Genomic DNA, 16,057 nt, shown 5'->3' on the forward strand with positions numbered 1-16,057 from the left:
GCCCATCAGTTAGAGCTGGCCACTGTCCCTAGCAGGCCCTCAAGGAGGGGGCTGGAGACTGTGGGCTTTGCAGGAGCCCAGTCTGCTGAGCTCTGTCCCAAGGAACAGCCAACACCTTTGAAGGAGGAAATAAATAAAGGCCACCCTTGTTGTATGCCTTAACTCTGGGGACTGGGAACCACACTCAAAGCGTGGTGGGAGTATTGGCCCGGCCTCTTGCCTGTCAACCATGTTGCCAGTTCGACTTTTCTTTCTCCCGTTCCTGTGAGCATTGTTCCTGCAGCCATAGCGGTGGGGGTCCATGCGGAAAAGTTGACAATGTTTTGCATGGAAATTTGGTCTAGTCTTGGGGTGCAATGAGGTGCTAATGAGTATGGTCATTGGATTGAGATTTTTTGGTCTAAGCATTTCCATTTAAAATTTTTAAATAGCATGATTTCTACAGCTTAGGGTTGACTTTTCTCATCATTTACGGAAATAGGGGAGCAGCAAAATAGGAAAGCTGAAGGATCAGCTTTCACAAGTAACAAGATTTCTGGGAAGGGAACAGTATAGAACTGTGGACTCTCTTAGGACCTGTTGGCTTCCAGATTGAGCCTTTGGTTTATCTTGGAGGGGTCCCCACAACTGAGTAGGCAATGCTCTAGAGAACCTGCTTGTTTATCTTCTGTCTTCGAAAATCCTGTTCAACCTGTTGGACATGTGTATGCTGACAGTGAGCTGATTTTAACCATTTGTAAAGCCATCTGGTCTGTCAGTGACAAAGTGAATCCCTCACTCCTGCCTTTATTCCCCTCCCCCACACTATTTTCCTGGTGCTGCAGGGCTCTAGACACATTCCATTGTCTGGGCGGAGTCCCTTCCGCCAGCCAGGAGCTCCTAGAAGGGCTAACTGCATGGTGGGGGATGTTGGGCTCTGTAAACAGAACTCAGACATGTTGTTCGCAGATTAGCTTAGACTGAGGGCCATCACAGTAAAGGTAGTGGTAGCTTATAAATATGACATGAGGCTCTTTTTATCTGCTGGTAATGAGAGAACCACGGGAAACTGGGGACAATTTTGTAAGATTGTTTTAAGGAGTGGTGATAAAAAAAAAAAAAGACAAAACAAATGCAAAAGCATAATTAAAAGTTTGTAACCCAGAGCTCTGTTTTAGAGAAGCCCCATGAAACTCAGTTTTTATGATACAATTGCATTTTTTTAATTCCTTTAAATCAGTGTTCATGGACATAGCTAAGGTCCCCAGTTGGCTGGTGTGGATCTTCCTTTAGTCTTGTTGACTGGAGAATTTCCCCAAACAATGCTGCCCCATTCAGAAGAACCTAGTAGCAAGAAGCAGAGATCACAGACAGAGATCTGAGTACAAGCCCTAGTTATGCAGCGTTTGGCTTTCTTCCCTTAATACGTAGCTATCAATGATTAAGTTCTTACCGTGTGCCTGAAACATCGCTACACACTTAGCATGTCTCCATTCGTTGTTAGAACAAGGGGGGGAAATCAAGGCTTAGAGAGAAACAAGTGGGGACAGTTCAGATTGACTAATGACAAAGCCTGAGGTCTTTTTCTTCTTTTGTTTTTATTGAGATAACATTCACGTAACATAAAATTCACCTTTTAAAAATGTACGGTTTAGTGGTTTATATAATTCACAGGGTTGGGCAGCCATCACCACTGTCCAAGTCTAAAATATGTTCATTAACCCTAAATGAAGTCCCTTACATCAAATTCCCCACTTCCCCCATCCCTGGCAACCTCTATTCTACTTTCTTTCTCTATGGATTTGCCTATTCTGGACATTTCATAGCAGTGGAATCATGTCAAGACCTGAACTATTGAGTAACTTGAACTTTTTAAATGTGGAGTATTTTTATCAAAGGTATTTTTTATCCCCGCTGTGGGTGTCTATAGATTTGTTGCATGGCTTAAATGAGAACCTATGTCAAGTATATTCTATGAGCAAGTATGAGACATTTTATTAGCATAACTTTGGTCTTGGACCTATATCTGAACTGCAGGCCACTCTGAGAGCAAACGACGCTGTTTTTTTAACTACGTAAAGGGAAGTATATTGACTTATTTCACAGAGATTGTGAAGAAAACCAGTGATAATTTTTAACCTACGTAATCACCGAATTACTATAGGAAAAACTAGGTAATCGGATATAATTAAAAGGGGTATCTTTTATGTGGTTTTATAAGCAGGAAAATCACCATTAGGACAACGAAAAAAGCAATGTAAATAAAATCTTCATTAAGCACGATATGTTTAAGCTTGCTGAGTTGTGGCAAGTTAGTGACTGCAGGGAAGAGAATGAGCCAGCAGTGCTTTGCGCTGCTCAGTGGCAGGAAGTTGCCTGTCTTTAGATACGGTCCTCAACTCCAGATGCTGTGGCAGGGACACCAGTTAAAAACAGTCTGAGTTCAGCCAACAGCATTGGAAAATGATGGTGAGGCATGATGTTACAGGAGTAAAACCACGGGAACTTGTTTAATTCCATGATTGCCTAATGCCGCCCAGTTTCTTCAGCTTCATTTGTGAATCCCAGACTTTAGAGCTCACAGGGACATTGAAATTAGCTAGACTGGCCATTTCACATTACAGAGGAAGAAACTGAAGGCAGATAGAGGTTAAATGACTTACTTGAAGTGGTCATACTGTAAATTATTAGTAGAGTCTGGTTCAGAATCCACATCTTCTAACAAAATGAAATTGAATATTGACCTCCACTCTTCTTGGTTTTAGAATAAACTCTTCCTTGAAAATACCTGGCATGTTGGTAATGAGTACCTTCTACTTCTTTGCCACATTTATTCCCATCTCTTCCATGTACTGCTTCCTTGCCACAAACAAACATACAAACAGACAAACACAAGTAAAAAGAGCTTAATGGTGAGAAGTCCAACTGTATAACTGATTCAGTTCTGAACTGCAAATATATTAGAAAGGAATAGTGTTGGCATTTGGGAAATATAGTGAGGGAATTTTTGGAAACTCCGATGTCGCTCTTAGAGTAGGGGTTTGAAAAAGATGTTTTTTAGTGGTTCGACCCCTCTACTCTACCAAACAGTAAGCAGGCAGAGTCAAAAAGGAGGAAGGAAAACCCATCACTATACATCAGTGCAAGGATTTTAGCTTTGTCAAGCTTTTGTATTTCTTTCTTTTTGGATTTTCTGACTCATTTAGAGCAAGTATTACCAATTACATTTTCTTTAAGGATGTGAATTGAGCTCAGAGGGATCAAGGGCTTGCATAGGTCACGTGTGAGCTGGCTGCAAAGCTTGCAGTAGCACCCAAGCTGCCTGACACCCAATCCCTGGCACCCAAAACCAAGGAGCATAAAAGACTTGACATTCAGTGCCTGAGCTCAAACCTCTGCAGGAAGGCCCTGAGGTCAGAGCAGCCTCTCCTAAGAGCAGACCTCACTGGTCAAAGTGGGAGCCAGGGCCAGCATCACTGGCACCACCTGGAAGCTTGTTAGAACAAGAGTCCCTGCACCCTCCTTCCTGAGAATGAGCATTTGCTTAATGAGATCCCTAGGTGAGTCCTGTGCTTATTAACGTGAGAAGTTCTCTGGCGTAGTGGCCTGATACAGTGAAATTCACAGATGACTAGGGAAAGAGATGAAGTGAGCAGCTCATGACTAAAATATATGCTGTTTCTATTCCTAAAAAGTTTACTCTTGCTCAGGTGAACAGGAAGAAGAAGACACAATACAGGGGACCTGGTTCTCTGCACATTTGGAATGAGAAAGGCACTCATTATTTGTGACCCAGGTCCTCATTGTAGAAATGAAAGTGAATGTCCACAGCTGTGATGATGACAAGGTGGTCACCTCCCAGCAGGTGACCTGACCTAGGGGACTCCCTGGGTACCCATCAGCTGATATCTTGCAGCCTCCACACACTGGAGTGTGGGGGTGGCCAATGGCATGGAACCGACAAACCTACATTCCAGTCCCTGGACTCCAGGCCTCCACGCCTCAGCTGTTTTCACTCATTCAGCAAAAAAAGGGAGGCAGAAAAGAAACAAAAGCCAGCTCTGGCAGAAGCTTTGTTAATTAGTAAGATCTGATGTGTCTGTGTGTTAGGTAAGCACTAGGACAAGCCAGGAGAGCCTTGTCCTGTGAGGTTACCTGCTATCCATCAGGAGCGAACCTGTCCAAGGTGTCAGGTCTGTGCTCCTCTAAGGAAGGCATGTCAGTGCCCAAGGGAGTGTGAACGTTTCTAAATGTGGGTGTTAACTCATGAAAATGGGTTTATAAGCAGGTCATTATTTGCAGTGAATAGTGGTACTTGACAAAGACTGCAATTTTGTGTGTGTGTGTGTGTGTGTGTGTGTGTGTGTGTGATAAATTATATATTCCACCCCTCCCCCCATCGTCTTCTGAATCAGTAATTGGAGCATATGGTTAAAAGTCAACTATTTTACAAGTGGTGGAAATTTAGCAATTCAGCATATTGAATCATGTTTGTCTGTTTTGGAAGAATTTTCTTAGTTGCCATCAGTTTACCAGACCATCTTCTACTGGGAAAAGGGACTAAAGTTTTAGTGAATTAGCCAACCAAGAAACCTGACTTGCCCTTGAAATAATAAAGGGGTCATCTAATTTGTGTGGTGCAGTTTCCTTGGAGAGACTGTTCAAAGATCTCGATGCTCTCTTTTGAGAAATCTGGGCCTGATATTTAGCTGGTAAAGATGTGCAGATTGCCATCTGAAGCCAAGTTCGAGGATTTAGAACCACAGTGGGTGAGCTGTGCAAAGTCCTGGCCTTTTGGGAAACATACAGGTTTCACTGCACTGGTAGTAATAACAGCTACCGCAAGAACTGGCTCCTCATTTAACTAGATATTTCCAATAGTGTACGAGCTGAGTAACTTCCCCCCCTTTAATAAATGAGGAAACTAAGGCTCTGCAAGGCCAGGCCAAGCGAAAGGCCCCAGCAAGAGGCACGGCCTCGATTTGAGACTGCTTTTTCCTCTAGACACTGTTGGATATGCATTTTTAGAATTAAAAGTGAGAATTCCATTCTTGAGATGATTTATGTCTGTGTTACTTGGGCTGGCGTTTGTGTACGTGTCTTGGGCGGGTGGGGAGGAGAGTGCTTGGCAAAGCTACAGGGTAGAAGTGGCACATCTTCCCAGAACACCAGTGACACAGTCTGGTAATATAAAAAGACATGGAGTAGAATGAAAAAATGTTATGGTGTTGAATGCAAAATGTACACGCATTTTTGATGGAAAAATTCAGGCCTCTAAGGCAGTTCTTTGTAGTCTCTTGGCTGTCTATCATCACCCCACTTTGGACTTTTCTGCCTTAGGGTTGCTTGGGTGGAAAATTTGGAGAAGCACTCATGCAAGTGCAAGTCCAGGGCCATCTGGGCCTTGTCCACTCTCCCAGCTATATGTAGTGAAAAGGAATTTCTTAACTGTGTAAACCAGCGTGGGAGAGTTGGCGCCATGCTCTGTTTGTACAGCTGCCCCCCCAGGCTCCAGCGCTGCTGTCTTTCAGGGCCCGGAAGGATTTCTAGAGCTGGAGGAGATGAGAATGGGGCTGCGAAGGTGGTTGTCTTCCAAGTGCCTGTGGCTATTGATAGTCAATTCTTTTCAAAGAAAATGTATATATAAAAAATTTTAATGCCTGTTGAATTCCCATTGTTCAAAAATCAAAAGTTGCAAGAGGGTTCGTGAAGGAATGCTTTCCTCTGCTTCTTCCCATAACTCCAATCCCCTCCTCACTGCCAGTCAGCGTACCAGTTTCTTGTGGAGTCAAGTTCATACATATTTATCCTCCATACCTTCTTCTTATACAAACAGAAGCATGCCGAGTGTTCTATTCTGTTCCCTGCATTTTCCTCACTTTCTTATTCCTTTTTCTCCCCCTGTAACTGCACAGGATATCATTGAACTAATGTAACTCATTCAACAAATGACTCATTTTCAAATTTGTGCTATTGTAGTGCTGCAATTAATAATCTTGTTTATATGTCATTTTGAACATATAGGAAGAGTGTTTGAGGAGAAGTTGCTGGGTCAAAGGGCATGTACATTTTCATTTTGATCGATACTATCAAATTGCCCTCCCGGAGCTCAACCTAGTGTCGAGCCCCACTAGCAGTGGATGGGAGAACCTGCTTCTTTTGACCACCCACACGTTGCGTTATCTAGCCTTTTGACCTTGGCTGTCTGATAGGTGAAGAAATGATTTCACTGCAATTTTAGGGGATGATCTGATCTTGAAAAACAATGGAACAGCACATCTGCTAGTTTCGCCTTTGTGGTGATGTCCTAGTGTGGTGTTTTCAACCTTTTGGGATGGCAGAGAAATTGGAGTTGATTTTTGCTAACTCGTTATGACTGTCTGTATGAATGAATAATAGTTAAAATATTACAAAGCAAATTGACGTAATCCTTTTAAAAATAGATATTGCACAGGTGTTATGACATGCTAAGGCAATCGTTAGAAACTGTGCACTCTTTGGTTTTATTTATGACGGAACCTCCTCTCTAATCTTGTTTTGACATATAGGACTTAAGATCAAAGAATCACTGAAATGTTGCACCAGCAGCTTAAGTGAGGTGAGCAGTATTTATCCCTAGTAATCTTCTCTCAGTAGATTTTCGCCATTTCTGGTCTTGCAGGAGTTCTGCTACCTTTGCCACACTCTCGAGATACACACGTAAGCATCTGGGGAAGATGATGCATAGATCAAAGTCCAGAGGTGGAAGGGATTTTGGAAACCTCCTGACCGGTTTTCTTTTCACTGGGAAGTCATGGAGAGGAACTTGTATGTGAGACTTACCTTGAACAAAGGGATATGGTTTTTAGTTTTTTAGATTCCAGGACTGCTGCAGATGAATTGGATATGGTTCTAGAAAGAATAAGTTTGTCTTACGGGCTTTATATAAAATATAAATAGATGGGTGTGTGTGGCAACGTGGGGACAGGGAAGGGGTTCTGGGAAGGTTTTCTAACCAAGGCTTAAGTTAATTTATTTGTGTATAGAATGTGGTCTACCACATTATGAAGACATAGAGAAAAACATGTCACTTTTCAAACAGTCAAAACAGAACTAAGTATCTCGACACATTCAAGCTCCCTAGAGTCGTACTCACTCTACCTGTGAAGCCGAAGGCTGGGATTGGAGCAGACCCCTGCCGGCCATAAGCTGGCTGATCAGTTTGCCTGGTCATTCCTTCCAGCAAGTAAAGCCTCAGGACTCAGAATGTGCCCCACAACTTGCAAAGAGAGAAGATACCAAGTTCTAAACATCAAAACACAGTGCAAACTCCTTTATCTAGCACATCAGGGTGCCAGTGAGGCTTCAATCCGGGCTAAACCAGATTTGGTTTGCAGTGTCCTTGCTCTTCCTGAGATTTCTGGGTGAGTGTAGGAACGTTGGCCGCACATGTGATTGTTCTCCACTTTACCAACAGACTTAGGTAGCAATCCCTAGTCTCTCCTTCCTCTCACTAGTGCCTCTGCAGACCTCAGACCGCTGGGGCAAATGTGTCACCTCTCCCCTTGGTCCCAACTTTACCTGCAAGTCTCCTTTGTCTGTTTTTCCTTTTTTTTTTTTTAAATCAGCAGAATTGAGAATACAATTCACATATCATATAAAATTCTGCCATGTAAAGTGCACAATCCAATGGTTTTTTATGCTCACAGAGTGTGCAACCATCACTATAATCACTTTTGGAGTATTTTCATCACCTGAAAAAAAACCTTTGTAACCTCTAGCTGTCATCTCCCAATCCTCCTGTCCCCCCCTCATCCCTAAGCAACCACTAAGCTACTTTCCATCTCTAGATTTGCCTCTTCTGGATATTTCACATAAATATCAACCTGTGGCCTTTTGTGAATGGATTTTTTTCCATGTAGCATAATGTTTTCAAGCTCTATGCACCTTCCGGTACATATCAGTACTTCATTCCTTTTTAGGCCCCCAAAATATTCCATTGTGTAGATATACCGCATTTTGTTTATCCATTCACCAGTTGGTGGACATTCAGGTTGTTTCCAATTTTTTGGCTCTCATGAATGATGCTGCTGTAAAGTTTTTGCGTGGCCATATGTTTTCATTTCTCTTAGGTATATACTTAAACATGGAAGTGCTCTGTTTATGATAACTTTGTTTAACATTTGAGGAACTGCCAGCTGTTTTCCAAAGGGGTTATACTATTTTATTTTCCCATCAGTTTCTCCACGTTGTCCTCAACACTTGCTATTATCTGTCTTTATGATGAACACTGTCCTAGTGGGTGTGAAGTGGCACCTCATTATGGTTTTGATTTGCATTTCCCTACTAACTAGATGTTGAACATATATATTTTCATGCGTTTTTTGGAATCTCGCTATCTTCTTTGGAAAGATTTCCATCATCTCAGATACCTTTGCCCAATTTTTAATCAGCTTATATATCTTTTTATTATTTGAGTTGAAGAATTCTTTATATATTCTAGATATAGGTCCTTTATCATGTATATGGTATATAAATATTTCCTCTCATTCTCTGTGTTGTCTTTTCACTTTCTCGATAGTATCGACTGCAGCACAAAAGTTTTAAAATTTCGATTAAGTCTAATCTATCTTTTCTTTTGTCACTTGTGCTTTTGGAATTTCGTCAGAAGCCTTTGTCTAACCGGGTCACAGATATTTACCCTTATATTTCCTTTTAAGAGTTTTATAGTTTTAGATCTTACCACTAGGTCTGTGATCCATTTTGAGTTACTTTTTTTGTATGGTGTAAGGAAGGGATCTGATTTCTTTCTCTTGCATGTGGATATCCAGTTGTTCTAGCAGGATTTGTTGGAGACTATTTTTTCCTCGTTGAATTGTCTTGGCGCCCTTGTTGAAAATCAACTGACTGTAAATGTTAGGTTTCTTTCTAGACTCCCAATTCTATTTCATTGAACTATAGGTGTATCCTTATGCCAGTACCACACTCTCTTGATAACCGTAGCTTATTAGACCCTTATCTTCTGATGAGAAAGTTAAAGTAGGAATGGGCACTCTAGACATTTTCTTTCCCTGATCTGACTAGTTATTAGATTCTTTAGACCGCTCTTCAGGCTTTCGGCCACACTTTATTTCTTCTCATTTGTCTTGTTGATTTCAGTAGGAGATGAAATCCAAGCAGTCTGAGAAATCCCAGCTGTTGGGCCCTTTAATTTTCTCCATGCAATATCTGCATTCTGACTCAGTAGCTTGGCTCTGAAAGGCTTCCCAGATGTATGGAATTAAACTTTGGGCTATGAAAAGATGCTCTGGTTTCTGAAACTCTCAAATTGGTTAAGTTTAGGATAATAGAGCTTACTGTACTGTTAGATTTAAAAATCATTCTGAACAGCAACGCAAGCGAGCAAGCAATTCTGGCAGATAGTCTACAGGTGGGTTGCAACATCATCTTCAAAGCCGAACCTTGCCCTCGCTGGGCCTTCATTTCCTTGCAGGCACCTGCAGCGCTGTTCCATGAGCATTCGATTTGCTGATATTAGCATCGTTGTAGTAGTAGAGATACGGAAGGCAAGAGATCTGCCTGAAGGGGTGGAATTCTGGACAAGGCCACTTATCATCACGTCAAGTTGCTGAGCCAAAACATAAATATCTCATGTGATATTTGGAATTGACAATAATCACCCTGTAATTGTTGCCAGTCCTTTATCTTAGGAATTGTGTTTAGCACCAACTTATTTTCAGATGATAGTGCCTGGAACTTACACAATGAATTACATCATAATTTAAGCAAATCTTAATTTCCTTTTAGTATTGGACATTAAAAAATATCTATACCAAGAAACTGTCTTCCATCAAGAGTTTCTGTCAAGGGGCCCTGCGCGTGGTGAAGGGTCAGGGGAGTGAACTCGCCAGAAGGCAGTGGTTGTCAGAACAGGTTCTGTATTCCGTCTGCCTGAATGCATGTCTTCCTAAGCGAATGTGGCAAAGGTTCCTTAATCTTCCCCAGTCTCAGTTTCCTTGTTTTTAAAATGGCGATAAGAATAGTACCCACCTCCTACAGTTGTTACAAGGTTGAAATTCCGTGTCAAGACTTAACCCAAGTGAGGGTTGACAAACTTTTTCTGTAAAGAGCCAGATTAGTAAATATGTTAGGCTTTGTGACACCGTAGGCCTTGTGGTCATAACTCCTCACTCTGCTGCTATAGCACAGAAGCAGCCACAGACAGTGTGCCCGTGAACGGGTGTGGCAGTATTCCAGGGACACTATTTTTAATAGCAGATGGTGGGCCGGACTTGGCCGGCAGGCTTTCGTATGCCTACCCCTGGCTTAGCATCGTGCCTGGCACGTCGGGGTTTTTTTAATCAATGTCTTCAGACATCCTTAAAGCTGGAGACTGCCCCTTGACACTGGTTCCCGTGTTTTTAACAGAATGTTGAGGTCCTGGCCAGTCGGAACAACACTTCGGTGCAAACCCAGATGGGGACCGAAATGCGCACAAAGGCTCTGCAGGAGGAGAATGAGAAGCTGCAGAGAAGCCTTGGAGAGCTGGAGCAGAGCGTTGCTCGGCTTCAGAGGCAGGTTGCTGACATGAAAGGCGATGAAGCCAAAGCGAAGGAAACTCTCAAAAAATACGAGGTAAGGCTCATTGGGCCACACACCCAGCTTTCCTGCGTGAGGGGTTTCAGAAGTGGGAAGGGATTCATTATCATAATTTAGTGAGAAAGGTCAGAGCAATAGTGAATATGCTCTCTCTGCAGACCATTACTTTTGTTTCTCTGCAAATAGTATGCATGGGAGATAAGCTTCTGCAGAGGCTGGGCACAGGGCTGATGAAGTCAGGGAGGGAAACACAAGTGTGGCACAGGAATCCCTACCCACCCAAATATTAGACACACTGAACTTTTGACACTGCTCACGGGCCTCCACGGGCCTGAAAAGGTCATCTTAACACCACCATCAGATCAGGCCCATTCTCACTCATGACTGTTTATTCTTTCGTAACACATAGCTGATGGTTTTTGAAGTCACACAAGCTTTAACAAACCGATTCTCTGGTTTGCCAGGTCTCTAGAAGCAGGAGACTGTTTGCAAGGGACAGGACCAAATAGCTGTGAGAAATGGCACCTGACAATAAAAGAGGGAGCAAAAGAAATGCAAAGGGAGATGCGTGCCGACAGAGGTTCCCCAAATGGTCATCCATCAGACTCACCTGGAAGCCTTTTCCAAAACTCTGTGTGTCTGAGTCCATTTAGTACCTGCTGTTTCTGAAGCTCCCAGGGATGAAGCTAGAAATTTGTATTTTCAAAATCAGGTGATTCAGATGTTCACATCTGTGCGGCAGACAGGCACACACATCCAAGAACATGGCTGTTGTGTGCCACCTTGGGCCCATGGCAGGCTTGCTGTGACCACAGCACAGCTTATGTCTGTGGCTGTCTCCTTCGTTCCTTTCATACCACCACGTCAGCTTCATAGGCACAGCACGCATTTGAGTGCACACTGACCCTGTATTTCATTGTAGGGGGAAATTCGGCAATTAGAAGAGGCCCTAGTGCGCGCAAGGAAGGAAGAAAAAGAAGCCACGTCAATTAGAAGAACCCTGGAGAGTGAGCTAGAAGATGCTCAGGTAAATGCTAAGGGCTGTCATCTTTATTCCTCTCACAGGAAGCCTGAGAAGCAAAATCGGAGGGACATGTACAGATTGCCATTGGTCCTCTTCTTCCATATAGTTCCTTCATAATGATAACCACCCCAACTTCAAACTTCTTAACTGGGAGACATTTGGCAATGTCTGGAGACATTTTTGGTTGTCGCAACAGAGATGCTGCTGTCTGGTGCAGGGGTCCCGAATCCTCAGCTCATGGACCAGTACTGGTCCATGGCCAGTTAGGAACCAGGCAGCACAGCAGAAGGTGAGTGGTGGGCAAGTGAAGGAAGTTTCATCTGTATTTATAGCCGCTCCCCAGCGCTAGCTAACATTACCGCCTCAGCTCCACCTCAGATCATCAGGTGTTAGATTCTCATAGTAGCACTGGTCCCCGGTGCCAAAAAAGTTGGGGACTGCTGAGCTTAGTGAGTAAAGACCAAGGATGCTGCTAGACATCCTACAAAGCACGGGACAGCACCCACAGCAGTGAATTACCTGGCCTCGAATGTTGGCTGTGCCGAGGTTGAGAAATCCTGGCCTAGACATTAAAGGGCTTGACAGTTTTCCAAAGATAAAGTATGAATTGTGTAAGAAGGGTGGCAGGATTGGTACCGAAGGCAGTGTGGAGTAAGCTCTCTGACAGAAGCCAATTTTCCTTTCTCCTCTGGGCAAATATACTCCTGAGAGTGCAGTCCTTCAAGATGGCTTTTTAAAGGAGCAGGAGGAAGTTGTTCCCTTAAAACTAGATGGCTATCTCTATTCAAAGTCAGTAGATTCTTAGAAAATTAGATTTTTCCCATTTTAAGATTAGAAAGCCTGTTTGAAGTACATTCTAAAAAAAAAAAAAAAAAATCTGCACTGAAGTTCTAAATTGACTTTGCACAGTGACTTCCCCATGATCTAGTATGTCCTTCCTTGTACCTGCTCTCAGGTTTTTAAAGAGCCAGCACCAAGCATCCCTCAGGCGAGTTTCTGAGGAGGTGAAAGTGGGTGTTTTTGAGCAGTTGTGGAAGAGAAGGTTGTTAAAGTTTTCCATTAGGACCTTGAGGGTAGGTGGGGGAGGGGCACATGAACCCTGGTAAGAGCTGACAGGCAGTCAGGATTTATTCCTGAAGGCCAAATGGCAGCTTTCCTTTCAATAGAGGCTTCTGAGCCTGCGTGTAGTAGGATTCACTCAGGGACTCTTAGCCCCTCAGCGGTCTTCTTGTTCTCTCTGGCTTTGGACAGAGACCTTGTTTTTGCACATAGTAAAGCCCTGTTTTTTTTTTTTTTTTTTCCTGAGTTTAGTGTCTGTTCTCCTCTCTCCTCTCATTTCTCTCCTACCCTCCCTCCCTCCCTCTCCCTCTCTTTCTCCCCTGCCCCCTCCCTCCCTTTAGTCCATCTTTGTTACAGACTCTTGTTTAGTTGATTTTGTGTGGATGGCAACTTCACTGGGCTGCTCTTTAAGGCTTGCGACGGCTACAGGCTACAACCCAGCTGCCAAAGTGTGAGGTTTAAATCTGTGAGCTAGTGGGGGATAGAAAGAGAGGAAAAACATTTGTACTCTACAGGGACAAAAATCTGCACCTTCAAGTCACGTCTACACGGAGCGCTGGGGGCAGCTATTATAGGCTCTCAGTTTTCATCGTCCTTTGGTAAAACCAGAAAGTTTCACACATAAGGAAGTAGTTCACCAGCTGTGAATCCAGGCCCACAGTTAATTCTGGAGAGAAAACAGAGGATGGCCTCAGGGCCTAAAGATCTTAATGTAATCCCCACCCCACCTCCGGATCTCCGTCCCTGCCCTGGAAATTATCCCTCACATGCTACTTTTGTTCAGGCCTGTTTTTCCAGCAGTGTTGAGATGTGAGAGTGCTTCACGCAGTGTGTGGCCATGCTAACCACCGGCAGCACAATCTGGCAAGAATTTAAATAGGGCCCAACATCTCACCATCTTTATCTGAATTATGTGGCCTCAAAATTAGTGCTGTCAGAAGTGCACTGTCACCCTAAAATACTTTTGTTTTCTCTAAAATCTGGGCCCAGATAGTCACCTCCTTTAGTTCGATACCCCTTTCTGTATGCTTCTCTTCCCAAATCTGGCAATTGAATAGGAGATTAACCCTAAGAAGAAGAGGAAAGAGTAACTTTTTTTTTCACATACGCATTTTATATTTCAAAATCGTTGTGCCTTTAGCAATCTTTTGCATCTTCATGTATGATAAATATAGTTCTTTACATAGTAGCTGAAGACCATGTGAACTTAGGTCGGATTTATTATGACTCAGTCAGAAAGTCGCAAAGGGTCCAAAAGGTGTTATTTTTGGTCTGCTCGACCCCTAGCACTTGGTTTAGCACTGTGCTGCTATGTAGATCGACTTGAACTGTGTTTAAGGCAGAGATGTCTATGATTCCCTTGAGAAATGGCTTCTGCATTGGGAAAGTGAAGGAACCTTTTCCGGAGAAGGCACAGTTCTTTCCTTCAGGGAGGGATGACGGTATATATTCTGTGTGCCTTCACCTTCACTCCAACTGGACTTCTGTGTATTGAGACAACAGAATTAAAGAGCCCCAATGCTTTCACTGTTGCAGTCCATGGCTACTGTGTGCCTAGGCTCTGAGAAGACCAGCTTCCTTCTAATCAAGCCTCTCTTTCCTTAAGTCCATAGGCTCACCTGCCACTTGAATGAATTAGTCTTGTAATAAAAGGCTCTGTACCCATTGACAGGTCATGGTCCCCAAGCTCAAGTACTCACTATACATCTACCAACTTTGTTGTTTGAATTCCCCAGCTCCATGAATTTTTTCCCCCATTTTTGTTCCAGTATCAGTCAGTGGGCTTATATTGCTGGTTTTGGCAATATAATCACAGTGGCTATAAGGCATTTCACACCGAACTGCTAAATGCAAAGTTGCCAGCTTTGCTTCTTTTCACCTGATTTTGGGACGTTTCCTCAGCAGTGACGAATTGGAAGATATGTCTTGAGTAGCTAAAAGGGCTAAACAGCATTTGTAAACTTCAGAGTATATTAGAAGTATCTGGTTAATTTTAAATGCAAATTTATGGGCCACGCTCTAAGAAAAAATATGATTTCATCAGAGAGGGCTAGAATCTGCATTTTAAGTAAGGAGTACTCCACCCTTGCCTGGTGATTCTGATGTAAGAAGTCTTTGGACCACTTTTGAGGATAGGCATTAATTTTTGCCCACTGAGTTTTTATCGTGTGCCTAACAGTGAACCTGGGCTATGAGACCTACTCACATGGGAAATCTATTCCTCGCCTTTACAGGTCTTACTGCCCTGCAAGAGAGGCAAGCATACAAGAAATATTTTAAAAATAATTTAGCAAAACTGTACTTCTGCGTGTGTTGAGAGGGTGGGGGTTGGCGGTGCTGGTTGGGCGCCAGGCCCAGAGTGGGTAAGTCTGTGCTGTCTCCGGTGGCACCGGTGAGCAGGGCCAGGCTAGGAGCCCTGCCTGAGCCAAGGGTGAAGCCGAAGTGCACACACCACATGGAGAATGGATGGAGCTGGGTCTGGCTTGTCTGCTGGCTGGGAGCCCCTGGGATTGGGGTTCAGGAGGAAGAGAAAGAGAGGCTGAGGGATCAGTAGGGGGCAAGGGTTGAGTTCAATCCTGAAATTTCTCGTGAAGCTATTGGTCTCTCTCTGTATTTGTATTGTTGTTTTTCAAGAATTTACATTTTGAGATACATGTTTCTGAGAGTTTTCTCTCACACAGCGGAACTATACATTGCTTACCTTACTTTAGGGGCTCCCCTTTGCCCCCAACACTACTAAATCAACCACAAGCAGATCCTAGGCATTGACCCTGTCTCTGAGGTGTGCTCAGCTGGGCTGTGGTGGGAAGAACTCCTGCTAATTGTCTCACACCGATCTTCTGATGACCTTCCTTTAACCACCTCCTTTTCCCAAACCACTTTTGTTGACCTTGGTTCCCCACAGCAGTTAACTTCAGCCACTTGGCTGGGTCAGCTGGTTCACCCAGTACTGCCAGCTCCCAGTTCCTCAGAGCAGAGGGGCAGGAGGGCCTCTGAGAGGGTGGCTTTTTGGCCCCAGGCCATGTGGTTGGCCAGCAGAGCTGTTAGTTAACCCTGCAAACCAGGTGTGCCTGAAGTGATTTGGGAGTGTTTTCAAGAAGCCAGAGCACTGCCTGTGACAGGAGCTCGTAAACTGTTAAGCACTGTACAAATATAAACCATTGTCCTTATTCAGCCTCAGCAGGGACACGGACCGAGTTCGTCCTAAGCAGTACCTGCACTAACCAACCCACACTCAGCTCCCAACACCTGACATTTTCTAGGTGGCCCAGCCCATGTTTGGGTCCTGCTGCCCCATTCTGAGCTGAGCCCCTTCTTGATAATCTCACACCAGTGGTCTTCATACAGCCATTTAAAGAAGCCACTGTAACCTTCCTAAGATATTTTAGGATTTTATTTTAGAATTTCATGTTTTTG

The 16,057-nt window shown here is 43.6% G+C and overlaps 1 protein-coding gene across 1 annotated transcript in view; it reads left to right on the forward strand.

Moving 5' to 3' along the window:
* Positions 1-16,057, forward strand: part of CGNL1 (cingulin like 1) — a 142,226-nt gene that overhangs the window by 100,374 nt on the left and 25,795 nt on the right. The window contains exons 9-10 of the mRNA XM_016160444.2: positions 10,387-10,593; positions 11,480-11,584. Of these exons, the coding sequence (XP_016015930.2) occupies positions 10,387-10,593; positions 11,480-11,584 (312 nt within the window). The remainder of the gene's footprint in view (positions 1-10,386; positions 10,594-11,479; positions 11,585-16,057) is intronic.

Source organism: Rousettus aegyptiacus, unplaced genomic scaffold (assembly GCF_014176215.1).
Source record: "Rousettus aegyptiacus isolate mRouAeg1 unplaced genomic scaffold, mRouAeg1.p scaffold_m13_p_3, whole genome shotgun sequence".
NCBI classification, from domain to species: domain Eukaryota; kingdom Metazoa; phylum Chordata; class Mammalia; order Chiroptera; family Pteropodidae; genus Rousettus; species Rousettus aegyptiacus.